This window comes from Heteronotia binoei, chromosome 6 (assembly GCF_032191835.1).
Source record: "Heteronotia binoei isolate CCM8104 ecotype False Entrance Well chromosome 6, APGP_CSIRO_Hbin_v1, whole genome shotgun sequence".
Classification (NCBI taxonomy): domain Eukaryota; kingdom Metazoa; phylum Chordata; class Lepidosauria; order Squamata; family Gekkonidae; genus Heteronotia; species Heteronotia binoei.
In genome coordinates, this window is record NC_083228.1 from 40,095,041 (window position 1) to 40,110,333 (window position 15,293).

Genomic DNA, 15,293 nt, shown 5'->3' on the forward strand with positions numbered 1-15,293 from the left:
CAAGATGATAGATATGATTTAATCAGCTGTGTGTATAACCTTATCCATTGTTCGCTATTGGGGGTGGGGGGGATCTCAATATTGTTACATGGCTGTGAATATAACACCAACACTGGATATATTTTAAAGGATAGTCTCACAGTATTTTATGTAAAGAGAAGCCTTCTTGATAAGAAACTCTTGTACAAATGAATTCTAATGCAAAGTAAATAAAACAAGTCCAGTGACTTAAAATAACACACATACAATTAAATTTCACCACCTAAGAATCTGTTCATTTATGTAAACTTGTCAAAAATGTTACTGGACTCGGTGTTGTATAATTTTTTCATTGATCTTCAAACAAAACTTAATTGTTCCAAAGAGTACTCCATGCGCAAAGCAGAAAAGGTAGTTAATCATATAGTAAAATGTCTTGTTTGGTTTCAACTTCAAAGTTTGTTTTCATTATGTTTCTTAGGGTTCCTTTAGGATCTACCCATTACCAGATGACCCCACTGTACCACCACCTCCCAGACAGTTCTGTGAGTTACCAGACAGTGGGCCTCAAGAATGTATGATACGGATTTATATTGTCCGAGGCCTAGATCTCCAACCAAAGGATAACAATGGGCTGGTGAGCTGACATATCCAGGATATAATTTAGATTAGAGCTGTTTTATTTCAGTGGTTGGAACACATTGCTGGTCTGGGATCCTGAACTTGGAATTTGGTAGAAAAAAAATAATAGTAGTAGTATTGTGGGAAGAGATGGGAAAACATTAAGATCTCTTAGCACCAAGCTATTTTATAGGAAAAAAATTAAGATGCTTAATAATACTATGGTTGTGACACATTGAATGCCAACCCTAGTCTGAGAATCTAGGTTCAAACTCCTGATCAAGCACTCTCCGTTTCCATACAAAGGCAACACTAGTTGTCTCACAGTAGAATTGTGGGAAGGATGGCATAAGGGGATGAACGTACTTTGCAGATTAACAAACCAACAGAGCAATTATTTGGAGATACTAGGGACCTTCTGCACATATTATGTGAGGTCCAGAGTAGATTTCATGTTGTTCTTCAGCTATTTAAATAGAAGAGGGAGTTCTACATGCACAGAGGCTGTGTGCATAGACCTATCCCTCTGTTGAACCAGATGCCTGAACTGGTATAAACATCACAGCATACATTGGGCTGCGGATAATATCTAGGATATGTATTATGTAATTAACAATATATTTACTCCTTTTTTCCAAACAGTGTGATCCATACATTAAAATCACCTTAGGGAAAAAAGTTGTTGAAGACAGAGATCATTATGTTCCCAATACTGTCAATCCAATTTTTGGAAGGTAATGAATTTATTTTTACCCCCACCCCAATCCTATTGTTCAAGTGATCATAATTTCCATTCAGAGCATCACAGTAGCATCAGCAGCAGCATTGGCATCTTGAAGAAACCACTTTGGTTTACTTTCAGTTATGAAACAAAGTAATATGGAGAGGAGGGGAGAATGACTTTTCCATTTATTTCTCTCATCTTGTGCTGGTATCTTTCAAAAGAGGATACTTGAGAGACAAATTGTCAAAGTTTGCTGAAGAAAAAACAATTATATACAAGTTTTTTTAAAAAAAACTTCTGTTACTATAAAAATAGGGTTTTAAAACCTGGAATTTTATACTTTAGAATATGGGATTTTGGTAGTAGATAGGAGGGGAAAGAATCTCAATATTGTTCTATGGCTGTGAATACAGCACCAAAACTGTCTTATTTATATTGATGATAGACTTCTGTTACAAGCAGCTTGTTCTCAGAATGGAATGGATAAAGGAGAAATATTAAAATAGCAATAGCTGTTGCAATTAGTTGCAAGTTTATGAACAAAGTTGGCAGTGCTGTTATGAGCACTGATGTGAGGAGTACCGGGTATTTCTGTATTATTTAGGATGTACGAACTGAGCTGCTTCTTGCCTCAAGAAAAAGATCTGAAAATTTCTGTGTATGACTATGACATGATGACACGAGATGAGAAAGTCGGAGAAACCACCATAGACCTGGAGAACAGGTTCCTTTCCCGCTTTGGCTCTCACTGTGGGATACCTCAGCAGTACTGCGTGTAAGTGTCTCTCTTTAAAAAGGCTGAGGAAATAATTATTAAAATTAAGTATATGTTTCAGTATCACCAACTGATAGCAATGTTTCTAAAAAGACATTTCACTTGGTCACATCGTGCTGCCTTATCACTGACTGTAACCTTCTATCCATCCATCCATCCATCCATCCATCCATCCATCCATCCATCCATCCATCCATCCATCCCCTAATGTCTCCACACACTGTGAAGAAAGATTGTCCTTTTCCTAAGTAGAAGTTGCAGGCAGTGGAGAGGAGATGGAAAGTTGAAGTCAGAGAAGCAGATAAAGGGAAGGAGATAGGGTTGCCAACTCCAGGGTGGAAAATTCCTGGAGATCTCAGGGGTGGAGCCTGGAGATGGTGGGGTTTGAGGAGGGGTGGGACCTCTGATAGGCACAATGCCATCCACCATGCAAACCAGTCACTTCCTCCCAGAGAACCATTGTTGCCAATCTCCAGGTGAGAGCTGAAGATCACTCAGAATTACAACTGCTCTTCAGATGGCACAGATCAGGATGGACTCTGTGTCATTATAACTTGCTGAGGTTGCTTCTCTCCTGCTTTGGTTCACACTGTGATTCCAGACCACTCACAGACTTTCAGCTTAACCTACCTCACAGGGTTGTTGTGCAGATCAAAAGGGAAAGAGGGGAATTATGTAAGCTGCTTTGGTCCTCACTGCAAACAAAGGCTGTACTTGTCCTAGATACAGGCTGCAGGGAGGGGTGAGGAGATGGAAAGATGAAGTCAGATCAATTCCCCTTCAGAAAATGGCTACCTTGGGTGGGTGGGAAGACTGCAAGGGGGGGCACTCACCCAGAGCCTATTTCTAGAGCCTTATTCCCCAATGGGCCTTATTCCCAGTTGGATATAATATCCTATCTAAGGCACAGTCTACATTATTACTCTTCAGAATTAGGACTGAACCAAACTGGGAGGAGGGGGTCTTCAGTCAAAGGAGGAGAACTTCACACCCCATGATTTAGTGATCCTTGGGAGTGGGGCTTTGAAGGGGTTGAAAATGGTTGTGTGTTCAGCACCTCAGGCAGTTGCATATCTCAACAGTTCCTTCCCACTTCCTGTAAAAATAAGTGCAGCTTCTTCCTTCCCCAGTATCTTTTTAGCAGCAGGAGAGGTGTTCTAAAACAAACCCCTGTGAACCCCATGTTACTGCTAAAATAGTGCTCTTTTCTCTCCTTTAAAACCCTTATTCTTTCTGTCCTTGTGTAAAATTGCAGCTGTCATGTAGCTGACATGATCTGGCAGCATGCCAGTGTAAAGAATTCCCTTACTTTACACTACCTTTGTTTGCCCTCAGTGACACAGGCATACAGCCAAGTTTTATTGGGTACATGACAGCTGCATTTTTGCAGGGATAGAAAGAACATTAAAAAAAAATAAGAACAAGTGGTGATGATTCAGCAGCTGGTTGGGGATATGAACAGGCATGAAAGGGGATAAGTGTATGGTGGGGGGGGGGCAGTTTCAGGGGACATTTTGTTCTGCCCTGCTCTGAATCCTGTACATGTTCTGAATGTTCACATGGAGTTCCTGCACAAGTAAGCCTCCCTATGGACAGCTCCTTATGCACAAAGGAATGAATATGTTGTGTTGTTCTTTCCATGGAAGTGAATGAGAAAGCCCTTGTGAGCAGTTCCATGTACAGTTTAGATTTCCCATCTTCAAAAAGCCTCAGAAACAAGGGAAATTAAAATAATAAATAAATAAAGGTCGTGGTATATATACTATGGTACATAAAGATTTTTTGCTTAATCTTATGTTTTTACGCATGGTAACAAGTAACTATTTATATGTGACAGTAGAAAAGAGTACGAGTCCAGTAGCACCTTAAAGACTAACAAAATTTGCGGCAGGGAATGAACTTTTGTGAGTCACTGCTCACTTCTTCAGATGCTGCTTCAGGAAAGCTCATCCCCCGCCACAAATTTTGTTAGTCTTTAAGGTGCTACTGGACTCTTGCTTTTTTCTGCTGCTACTAACATGGCTATCCATCTATATGTGTGTGAGTGTAGTTTACAAAACACAATTTCACTGCCCAGTGTCCACTTTTAAACAGCATACAATCCAGTGAGTCCACATATTTAGGAGTATACTTACGTACTACTTAAAAAAATAGCAAATAGTTTTTGCAAGAGAGAACTTACATGTAGAAATGTGCTCTGTTTCATAAAAGTTCAGGAGTAAACACCTGGAGAGATCAACTGAAACCATCAGAAATCTTGCAAAATACAGCCCGGGTCAAAGGCTACTCTCTGCCGGTCCTCTCTGAAAATGGATTGAGAATTAATTATGGAGGGAGAGATTACACTTTGGATGAATTTGGTAAGTTCAGTACTAGTTATTTCACTGATTGCATTTGTTCCTGTCCAGTGTTTTTCCATGAGCGTTTCTGCAATTATAGAATTTAAAACTGCATTTAAAAACACAGGTTGTGGTTGTGTTGCAGAAGAACAGATCAGCATGTGCCACTGGGGCTTTCCATTGCACACCATGGGCAAGTGAAAAACACGTGCATGAGAATAACTAGGAGGGACCTGGCAACCAGTGGGGGAATGGGGAGATTTACCTGAAGAAAAAGAAAGGCCCAGGCCTTGTTGCCAGTGTCACACAAGAAGGGACATCATCTCGCCTTTGATGTCCAGACAATGCTCTGGTATTTGGGCAAAAACTCTATGGTAAAACTGGATTCTACCAGTTTTTTCCCAAATATCAGAGTATCTCCTGGACAGCTCTCATGTGATGATGTCAGTTCCTGTGTGACAACAGCAACAAGGCCTGGGCCTTTTTCTTTCTCCAGGTAAGTCCCCTGCCAGCCAGCTGATTGGTAGCTAAGGGCGGGGACTGGTGTGGGGACACCATCTTTACCAGGGGTCTGGCAACCCTAAGAGTTACTGTTGCCTTCCCATAACAAGCTGTTGAATGTACCTGTGCTCAGATGTTCCTAAGTCCAAAAGAAATCCATTGCATTTAAGGCGTATTTTAACACAACTGTGTAAATGTGGATACGCATTGCTTCATTACTTGATGGTGCATTGCACTTACTTATATTGTCTTTCTTTACCTCAGAGGCCAACAAAAAATTACATGAACATCTTGGGCCTGGAGAAGAACGACTTGCCCTTCACATTCTCAGAACTCAGGGTTTGGTGCCTGAACATGTAGAGACAAGAACCTTGTACAGTACCTTCCAGCCAAACATCTCACAAGTACTTTAAACTTCTTTTACCTTTCTGGAAATTCTAGCATAGCTATAGAGAACACATGCATACCAAGGGACAGTGTAAAAATAAATCCCAACTTTACTTCTCCACCCTCCTTTATGTGATCTCATTTACATAGTGTATAAGATTTGGAATTGGTAGACAGAAAGTTAACTATATTTACAGAACTGCATTTTATGGTGCAGGAGACGTTTTGAGACTTTAAGGCTGTTTTATTTTCACTGAAGGTATTCCAGATTTACAGTGCTTTTACTTAGATAATACTTGATTGCCTTATGTTTCCTTTTGAATTTAATATTTGTTGGTCACACAGCTTTAGATTTAAGACTAGGGTTTTCCTACTAGGTCCTTTTCTCTGGCAAGATTGTTATTCTCTTCTCCTTAAGATCAATAACTCTGCCATTTGGCGTGTTTAGGGCCTTTCAATGCCAGTTCAAACCAATTGCCAAATCCTTATCTTCCAGATTTACAGTCTCTTCAATCTGGATATTAAGTTTACAAATGGAGAACTAATTTCCTTCTCAAGTTGTGTTTCTTTGTTTTACACACACAACTGATATAAGCTATTTGAACAATTTCCTCAAGAGTCTATCCTCTTTTCAAAGCCACACCACACTGGCTCTGAAACAGGCTCTGCTTTTCTGACTCCTCTCACACCAGAGAGTCTTCCAGACCACCACTCTCTTCTCCAGCCAACTCTCCAACTCCCTAGCTATCCTCCTCCCATCTACAGTTAGCTGCAGTCCTCCAATCAGCGTGAGTTCCATGAGCTATCAATCAGTTCAGCTAACTCACTCTCTCTCAAGCAGCACTGCCTATAACAGAGGTGGCCAAACGTAAGAGCCACATAGAATAAATGTCAGATGTTTGAGAGCCACACAACATCAATGTCAGATGTTTGAGACCAGGAAGGAAGGAAGGAAGGAAGGAAAATAGCATTCTCCAAACTGCCAGCTAGCTTGGCTTGGAGCAGTGATTTAAAGAGACAAATGCCTTTTCCAAGCCGGCGAACAGGGCTTCAAGTGCCACACAATATGTGTGAAAGAGCCACATGTGGCTCCCAAGCCACAGTTTGGCCACCCCTGGCCTATAACCATGCATTTGCTTGCTGTCCGTCACACTCCTCATGCCATTCTTGATAGTGGGAAGGAAGAGGACAGGAAAGTTCTGTTCAGCTGGTGGGAGCGCCTTCTGTTAGTGGAAAATTTCACCTGGATCCAACCCATTATCCTAGATATAGATACCACTTTAGATTATTCCAGGAAGCCCTCCAAATCTGCAGTTGTAATTCATTTTTAATATAAGCGTGACCCTGCACTGGACAGATCCATCATGGGATCCTTGAGACTTTGTGTGTGTATAAAAATTTATTTTAAATATTTGGATATCCATCTTTCTCCTGAGCATCTGCCCAAGGCAGGTAACAACAGAAAAACAGTTTGCTAACACAAACATTAAAACAGCAGACTTAGGAACATTTTTTATATCTGAAAACATCTTCTGTTCCCCCCAACCATATAGTCCCCCTTTGCCCAGGGTTAGGCTGCCCTCAAAACTCACCAGATAGACAGGATAGTAAGTGTTCCACCTCCCTGTTAGAAGCCTCTTCTGGGAGGCTGTTCCAGGGGCATAGGACTGCCACTGAAATGGCTACTCATCCTATTTGAATGACACTGTAGTTTGCTCTAACAGAATATACTAAACCACACCATATTTTTCTTGCCGGTAAAGTGTCCCCAGTTTTCTGTGTTAACAAAGAAACTAAATTAAAACTTTGTGGTCAATTGTGGGAATTCAGCACTTTAATTACTCAAATTCTTTGCCATAGAGGAAGCCCTTTTAGTAACGCAAAACAAGTTGCATCATTCTTTGGAGCAAGCTGTATCAGATGACATTACCAGTGGCTGCTAGCCATGGTGATGACTGAGGGGAACCTCCACATTCAGAGGCACTAATCTCAGAGCCAGGAGGCAATATCAGGGGGATGCCTCAGCCTCTGTGCCCTGTTGTTGGCCCTCCAGGAGAATTAGTTGACCTCTGTGTGAGACAGGATGCTGGATTAGATGGACCACTGGTCTGATCCAGCAGGATTCTTCTTATGTTCTTTTGATACTGGAATAATTAAAATATTAGATAATGTGTCCTTTCAAAAGTCTGATTTGATTGTTTCATTGATGCAGGGAAAGCTTCAGATGTGGGTGGATGTTTTCCCCAAAAGCTTGGGCCCACCTGGCCTTCCTTTCAACATCATTCCTCGCAAAGCTAAGAAGTGAGTAGATGAGGCAAATTGCATGCTTTTTCTGAATTCCAAAGAGTAAATCATATGCCAGCCCTATAAGTTAAACATGAGAAATGTGGGTGAAATATTTTGGCTGGTGCTCCATTATGTTTTGTCATTACCTTATACCTGCCTAGTTTTCACTGTATAATAACCCAAAAGTAGAATCCTATGGTTTCATTTTCCCCAATCTGTATTACAGATATGAACTGCGGGTCATTATATGGAATACAAAAGATGTCCTACTAGATGAGAAAAGCATCACGGGGGAAGAAATGAGTGACATTTATGTGAAGGGGTAAGTCTGCTGTAGCCTAGATTTGGCTAATACTGAGCCAGTTTGGTGTAGAAGCAGAGAACTCTAATCTAGAGGACTGGGTTTGATTCCCCACTCCTCCGCATGCATCTAGCTGGGTGACATTCGGTCAGTCACAGTTCTCTCAGAGCTCTCTCTCCACCCCACGTACCTCACAGGATGTGGGAAGAGGAAGGAAAGGAGATTGTAAACCACTCTGAAACTCAGAGTGAAGGGTGGGGTATAACTCCAATCTCCTCCTCCTCTTTTTCATAATTTTAACATTTCCATTATAAAAAATTAAGAATTCCAAAGATTAAATCATATGTTAATGTTCACACAAAGACTACTTTGAAATTCATTGGTCTCAGTACATTGAGAGGATGAAATAATTAGCGGGAACCATCTTTAAAATGCACCAAAGTATTTTGCAGATGGTCAGATATTCAGTTCCTTTTATGCATGGAAAAAAAAACCCAATATGTATCTACTAGTTATAATATGTAAGTAAAATGCATGTACCTCAAGTGATCTGGGCATTCGTGAAATGAATGGGAGGTATGCAAAGTTATGGTTCAGTGGAATATTTCACATTAATGTTATGGCTTGCCTTTTCAGTCTTGTGTCTGTCCTGTAGATAGGTCATATTGACACTTGGCTTTTTGTCATCTTGGGTTCAAAGGATTTCATGGGGACTTTGTACGTTACTGGGAGCACAAGCCACATTCCACTGAACTCTGTTGGATCTAATGGAGTGACATCAAATAGTGCCAAAATCTGTATTTCATTTCTAGTGCATTAGAATGTAAATGCCATCCTTCAGTCCTGTAATCACCCTGAAGTACTATTTCATTGCAAACAGGCATTGATTCCTTGAGGTGTGAACAGCCAAATATTCTTGCTTCTGATTTTCAGATGGATGCCTGGCTTAGAAGAAAATAAGCAAAAAACAGATGTGCATTACAGGTCCCTGGATGGAGAAGGGAATTTCAACTGGAGATTTGTTTTCCCTTTTGATTATTTTCCAGCTGAGCAGCTCTGTACAGTTTCCAAAAAGGTGACTTTTCTCAAATAAAGTGCAAGATAACTGTTAATCTTGACCATTTGAGGCCAAATTGCATATGATACTGATTAAAATCTAGCTTTTCCCTGAGGGTTTGTTTTGATGATATTTGCTTCTTTTAATGTAGCCAGACCTAATAGAGGAAGGAGAAGGAGCCTTTTTAGCCTTTTGCATTCCACCCCTGAAAGTTACCCTTGTGTTGGCAATTTTGAGTCGACCAGTACTAAAGATGAAAGAATTGAGCAGCCTTTCTCCCTTCCACACCATTCTTCTTCTTGAACGTCCCTGATTCCCATAATTGCTTTTAATTAAAAAACAGTCAGCAGACTGCTACATGCATTGTCCATATAATGTCTAGTGTGGCATTCAGATCATACAGTGATGTGTGGGGTGTTGGTGGAGACAACACCATGCTCCCCTCCTTTTCAGCACCCCACAGGTTCAAGCCCAACAGCCATCAGATCCACTGGGGTGACTGGCGCACCTTGGCGGCTAGCACTTTAAGACTCAAGTACTCACTGACAGTTGGCCCTTTGACAGCCAGCTGTCTGTTGGGAAGCACCACTCTTGGGTTCGGAAAGACAGGTAATGAGACAGAGATGGCTCAGGAAGTGTTACTGGTCCCTCATGGACCGGATCACATCCCCAGAAGAGTAGAAGGAGATTATGAAGAAATGTTTGAAGCTCTGAGGCGGCTGGGCATGTCCCAGGCCTGGCTAGGGCCCTCAAAAGTCTTGAAGGAGGAAGCCAAGGAGAACATACCAGCTCTGGCTCCCAGCTCAGAAGGTAGTAGAGCCAGTGGAGAGGAGGTGGATTAGGATGGTACCCAAGGGAAGATCTGCCAACCAAATTAAGCCCTAGTGCATGGCAACTGGGGCTGGGATTCTTGCAAGAGACATAAAGCAAGTTATGTAACAGTACAACTTCATACTTCCAAACGGAAGTTTCTCCTCATGGTCACTGCAAATACTTGTCTTATTGTGCAAGCTCATAGACCTTCTGTCTCTATCCAGCAGTGTGTGGGTGCTAATCCACTCCATTAGACATGTGCAGCTCTTCTGCAAATGCAGCTTTCCATTGGCAAGAGGGCTGGCAAAGTCCAGGTGTATGTGCAGAGCATTGTTCACAGGAGCAGGGAGATGAGGATGCAGCAGGTGTGCATCAGTTCCACAAAATATGACAGCTTCTTCTCCTCCTTAGGAACACTTCTGGAGTCTTGACAGGACTGAATTCAGAATTCCACCCAGGCTGTTAATTCAGATATGGGACAACGATAAGTTTTCCTTGGATGACTATCTGGGTATGACTTTAATTGTAACAGGGGGTTTGGGGAGGGTTCCTGTCAAAAGAACAACCAGTTCCTGCTGATGGGTTCATAAAATTGCATATGTGGTGGGTAAAGTGGATAGAGGGAGCTTTTTCACCTTTTCCCATAACTTGGGAGTGACCAATGAAATAGCTGGGGAAAAGGTTCAGAACAGACAAAAAGGAAATACTTGCTTCCTCAACAACCAATTAAACCGGAATTCACTGCCAGGGAAGTAGTGATGGTCACAAACATAGTTTTAAAAGGGGTTAGGCAGATTCATCAAGGGAAGGTCAGTGGCTACTAGCCATGGTGTCTTACAGGAGCCTCCATATCTAGAAGCAGCAGTCCTTTGAACTACCAGTACTGGGTGGCAATAGCAGGGAAAAGCCTCAGCCTCTGCAATATAAAACAGGATGCTGGACTAGATGAACCACTGCTCTGATTTAGTAGGTTTCTTTTATGTTCTTATTAAGGAATCAGTAGAGTACCTAAGATAAGCTTTTTTCTCCTTTCCTTTTCCTTTAGGTTTTGTTGAACTTGATTTGCACAATACAGTAATCCCATCAAAAGTTCCAGAAAAGTGCACACTAGACATGCTTCCAGAATCGAAGCCCATCAATTCTTTCAAGCCCTTGAAGATTGCTTCACTCTTTGAACAGAAATCCATGAAAGGATGGTGGCCGTGCTACCAGGAAAAAGATGGCTCTCGTGTCTTAGCTGTAGGCTTCACTTAATATATACAAACAATTCCATAGTTAGAATTTCTTTTTTCCTAATTAACCTTTTCATATGCACACATCCAAAGATTGATTCAAATTCTGTGGAAACAGGCTGTCACTGCCTTTGTCTTCCTACAGCAACCTTCTGTGACTCCTCCACCCCACCCCGAGACAAAAAGCCACATAACATTTGTGGTGAAGATGCAGAATCAGGCACAGTTGTGCTCTTTCTTTCTTCAGTAGGACTTTCACAGAATACAGTGGTGGAAGGCAGTTTTGCCCAGTTCACCCACTTCACTGTAGCCCCTTGTGCCTGGTTTTTTATTCCTGGGGTTCCTCCCAGCAGTATTGGGGGAGGTTGTCACACAGATCTGCTGTAGGAAGGCAGAGAAGACTTGTTCATGGGATTGAATCAAATCAATTACAGTTACAATTACAATTACAGCCATCCCAAGACTGCTTCATTGGGGAGGGCGGGATATAAAGCCAATAAACCATAATGCATTTGAGATGATGGATGAATGGCTGGATGACTTTTTTTGTAGCAGGAAATCCTTTGCATATTAGGCCACAGACCCCTGATGTAGCCACTCCTCTAAGACCTTACAAGGCTCTTAGTACAGAGTCTACTGTAAGCTCCAGGAGGATTGGCTACATCAAGGGTGTGTGGCTTAATATACAAAGGAGTTCCTGCTACAAAAAAAGCCCTGGATAGAGAGAGAGATAGAGAGAGAGAGAGAGAGAGATAGATAGATAGATAGAGAGATAGAGAGATAGAGAGAGAGAGAGAGAGAGAGATTATGCACATACAACTTTATATCTTTGTCTCATAAAATTTAATAGGAATTTGATGGGAATCACAGGAGGGAAGGTGCCTTGGTATAGTCTGATCTTGTCAGATCTCAGAAGCTAAGCATGGTTGGTACTTGAAAATAAGACTCTGCAGAAGATGCCAATGGCAGATCACTGCTGCTTCTCACCTGCCTTTGCTGAGGTCATCATAAATTGGCTCTAACTTGATGTGGCACTTTGCACACACACAATTGGAGAATGTGACAAAGGGACACAACCAGAAACATTATGTAGAAACAAACATTCAGCTTTTAGTAGATTTTGAAATACACAATATTTTATAAGCATTATTCTTCATTTACCAAAGGAGAAGAGAAATAAAGTTGAATGCAATATTGAAGTTTATATGTCCCTAAGAAGTACAAATATTTAATCTTGAAAATTTATGGTGAAGATCTTGATTATATTTTTTATTTGTCCAAAGGGTAAGATAGAGATGACTTTGGAGGTCCTTCGTGAAAAAGACATTGATGAAAGGCCAGCTGGTAAAGGAAGAGATGAACCTAATATGAACCCTAAGCTAGATCCACCAAAGTAAGAAACTGCCTTTTCTTCTAATTAATTGGAATGTCTCATAGATTATTCCTCACCCCACCCCAAATAATGTAGATTATTTTTTAAAAAATCTTTTCAGCATCCTTTCTGAGAAGCTGAAAGCAGGTCAACACTCTGGTTTCCATAGGATGCCTGTGGATATCCACAGATTGCAGCTTAATGATGAGCTGAATTTTGCTTTAACGTGATTCAGTTTTATAAAAGTTCTTTATGAAACTTGGCAGGGCTTTTTTGAGAAGGAATGCACAGGAACGCAGTTCCGGCTGGCTTGGCATCAGAGGGTGTGGCCTAATATGCAGTGAGTTCCTGCTGGGCTTTTTTCCTACTGAAAAAGCCCTGTGTGAAACAATGGTGATGTCAGGGGTGTGGCCTAATATGCAAATGAGTTCCTGCTGGCTTTTTATACAAAAAAAGCCTTGAAACTTGGCATTCACATTCTGCAGGCATCCAAGCTTGCTTTAGCACTCAGTTATCTAGACTTGGGCTCTTAACCCTCCTATGACATCACAGCATCTATATCCGTAGAATCCAGAGGGCCTGTGATCCCTCTGACTGCTAAGTCCCACCATGACATCCAAGAAGGTCAGGCAAAAGTCATCAGAAGAGGATGATGAATCAGAGAGTTCAGAAGGAAATTGTAAGTTAAGAAAAGGATAAGAAGGGAAATGGAAGATCCTTGAAAGCTATTCAGAAGCAAGGCTGGCCTGATATAATTAGCATCACTTCTTTGCCTGTGGCAAAGGAACACTAGGATAAACAGGAGAACTCTTCTCCGGTGAATTCAGTTACCCTCCCAGACGCAGACCTCTGGGACAACAGACCTGTGACCTGGGGTAGATGTGTTATCGGAGTATTCTTCATTTCCTCGACTCTTAGCTTCATACAGCTCCGTTCCTCCAGGGAACATAATGGCCCAGCACTGCAGGGAATTACAAAATTAACTTTCATCTAGGGTGTCCAATCAGCTGGAGCCAGCCATGTTCAAAAGACACTTGAACATCCATTTTCTACAATTTGTCACTATGAGAAGCTGTACATAGGGATGTCTATAAATAATCTCTTCCTACAAAATGGACAGTGACAGTGCAGCCTGTGGGCTGTAAATGAGCTTCTTCACTAATGCAATTTATATGTTTTTTTCCTTCTTTCAAAATATAGTCGTCCAGAAACTTCTTTCCTTTGGTTCACAAATCCATGCAAGACCATGAAATTCATTGTCTGGCGAAGATTCAAATGGATCTTTATAGGCCTCATTATCCTGGTGATTGTTCTCCTGTTTGTTGCAATCTTTCTCTATTCATTGCCGGTATGTATTTTACATTTTATAATGTTTTCACCCAGCTGTAACATTAAATCTTTCTGGTTTGAGGCAGGATAGAACCTTGAATTCAGGATGTGAGCTTGTGCTCCTGATTGCAAGCCAGACTTCCTAGAGATTTTAAACATTATTTTGTTTCAAAATGCTTTATTATTATTTCAAAATGCTTACTTCAGCTGGTGTCAGTAAGTTATGGTGGGACAATATTTCATAATTCTAATAGGTACTACAGGTTAAGATAACTTATTCAAAAACAATGGTGTAAACTTCCATCAATCACTTGTTAATTAAATAATTAATGAATGTCTTGTTTAAAATATTTACTTGTAGCTTGCTTTTCTCCCTGAGACTCATGGTGGATTGCACAGTGCAAAACAATACAGTCCAGCAGCAAAAGACATCCTATAAATAATACAATAGGGATAGATTCAAAAAAAATTAGAAACAATGCATTGAAAAGCATGAGAAATCATGTGTTCTGAACAATACAAAAACACTAATGCCAACCAATGCCAGCATGCTTTCCTGACATCACGCTGCTCCCATCCCCTCACTGAATGCAACAAGCGTAGGAAAACAATGCTGCAGGAGCAAGATAATACATGCAACAAGCAACGGAATAGACTGTAATGCTGTTCTCTTTATAAAAATGAGACACAACTGCTGCTAACAGACAACCCAGAAGTGAGCCGGTAGGAAAAGGAGTGCTCAGGATTGTCCAGACAGCCTGCAGCCTGCCCCGGAACAGAGACAGGCTGCATGCGCTGTGGAGGTAAATCCACAGCACTTGTGCGCCCATCAGCCACTCTCCAGGCACTCCCCAGGCACTTCCTGGCTGTCCAGACTGCTGGGGGTGTGTGCCTTGGAGCCACCTCAGAATTTAGGTACCACTTTGGAGGTGGCTCCCAGCCAGCCAGGGATGAGATGGGTACAGGACAGGGATGGCTGTTAGACGTGTGCGTGTAGGCGTGCTTTTTAGATCCCCCTGCCACTTGTCCCCAGGGCGGCTTAAACCGCCCAACTGTAGGCAGCCAACCTAATGTTAATCAGATAAGTTTTCTAAAGACAACAGTGCTAAAAGTACATTTTACTTTTGTTGATAGAAACTATTATAGTCAGTGGAGGTTGTCCAAGTACCCCTTGTACAACATCACTGTTCAGGGGCTGTTCTAGCTCACTACTGTCTCTTCTTCTCAATGAACACCAATCTTCCCTCTACTGTGGCAGCTGCTCTGAGTGCAGGAAGGAGCCCTTCTTGGAGTACTGCTGCACATTTTTAAGGGCAAATGTAGGAAAAGGGCTAGTTTATTATTCTGTTCATTCATTTATAAAGGAAGAAAATTAAACTCCCTAGGCTATTGGGCATCCATATATCAAATATCTAATATTGAACATGGCCCCAGGGTGTGGATCAAAAAGTTCAGTGGAGCTACATATGGATAGGAGAGGGGATTTAAAACCTATAAAATAGCATCATGTTTTTAAAATTTTCCAACTGAACTCTCACAAGGCTGCATCACACAAATATGCTGCTATTTTTGGAGTC

At 41.4% G+C, this 15,293-nt stretch overlaps 1 protein-coding gene across 2 annotated transcripts in view; it reads left to right on the plus strand.

The window, feature by feature from the left end:
- The window catches only part of MYOF (myoferlin), a 116,971-nt gene that overhangs the window by 100,360 nt on the left and 1,318 nt on the right, over positions 1-15,293 (plus strand). For both annotated transcript variants that reach the window (XM_060241330.1, XM_060241333.1), the window contains 12 exons: positions 461-616; positions 1,243-1,334; positions 1,929-2,099; positions 4,311-4,459; positions 5,204-5,343; positions 7,539-7,627; positions 7,839-7,934; positions 8,847-8,988; positions 10,195-10,294; positions 10,829-11,022; positions 12,299-12,408; positions 13,588-13,735. In XM_060241330.1, coding sequence (XP_060097313.1) covers positions 461-616; positions 1,243-1,334; positions 1,929-2,099; positions 4,311-4,459; positions 5,204-5,343; positions 7,539-7,627; positions 7,839-7,934; positions 8,847-8,988; positions 10,195-10,294; positions 10,829-11,022; positions 12,299-12,408; positions 13,588-13,735 — 1,587 coding nt within the window. The remainder of the gene's footprint in view (positions 1-460; positions 617-1,242; positions 1,335-1,928; positions 2,100-4,310; positions 4,460-5,203; positions 5,344-7,538; positions 7,628-7,838; positions 7,935-8,846; positions 8,989-10,194; positions 10,295-10,828; positions 11,023-12,298; positions 12,409-13,587; positions 13,736-15,293) is intronic.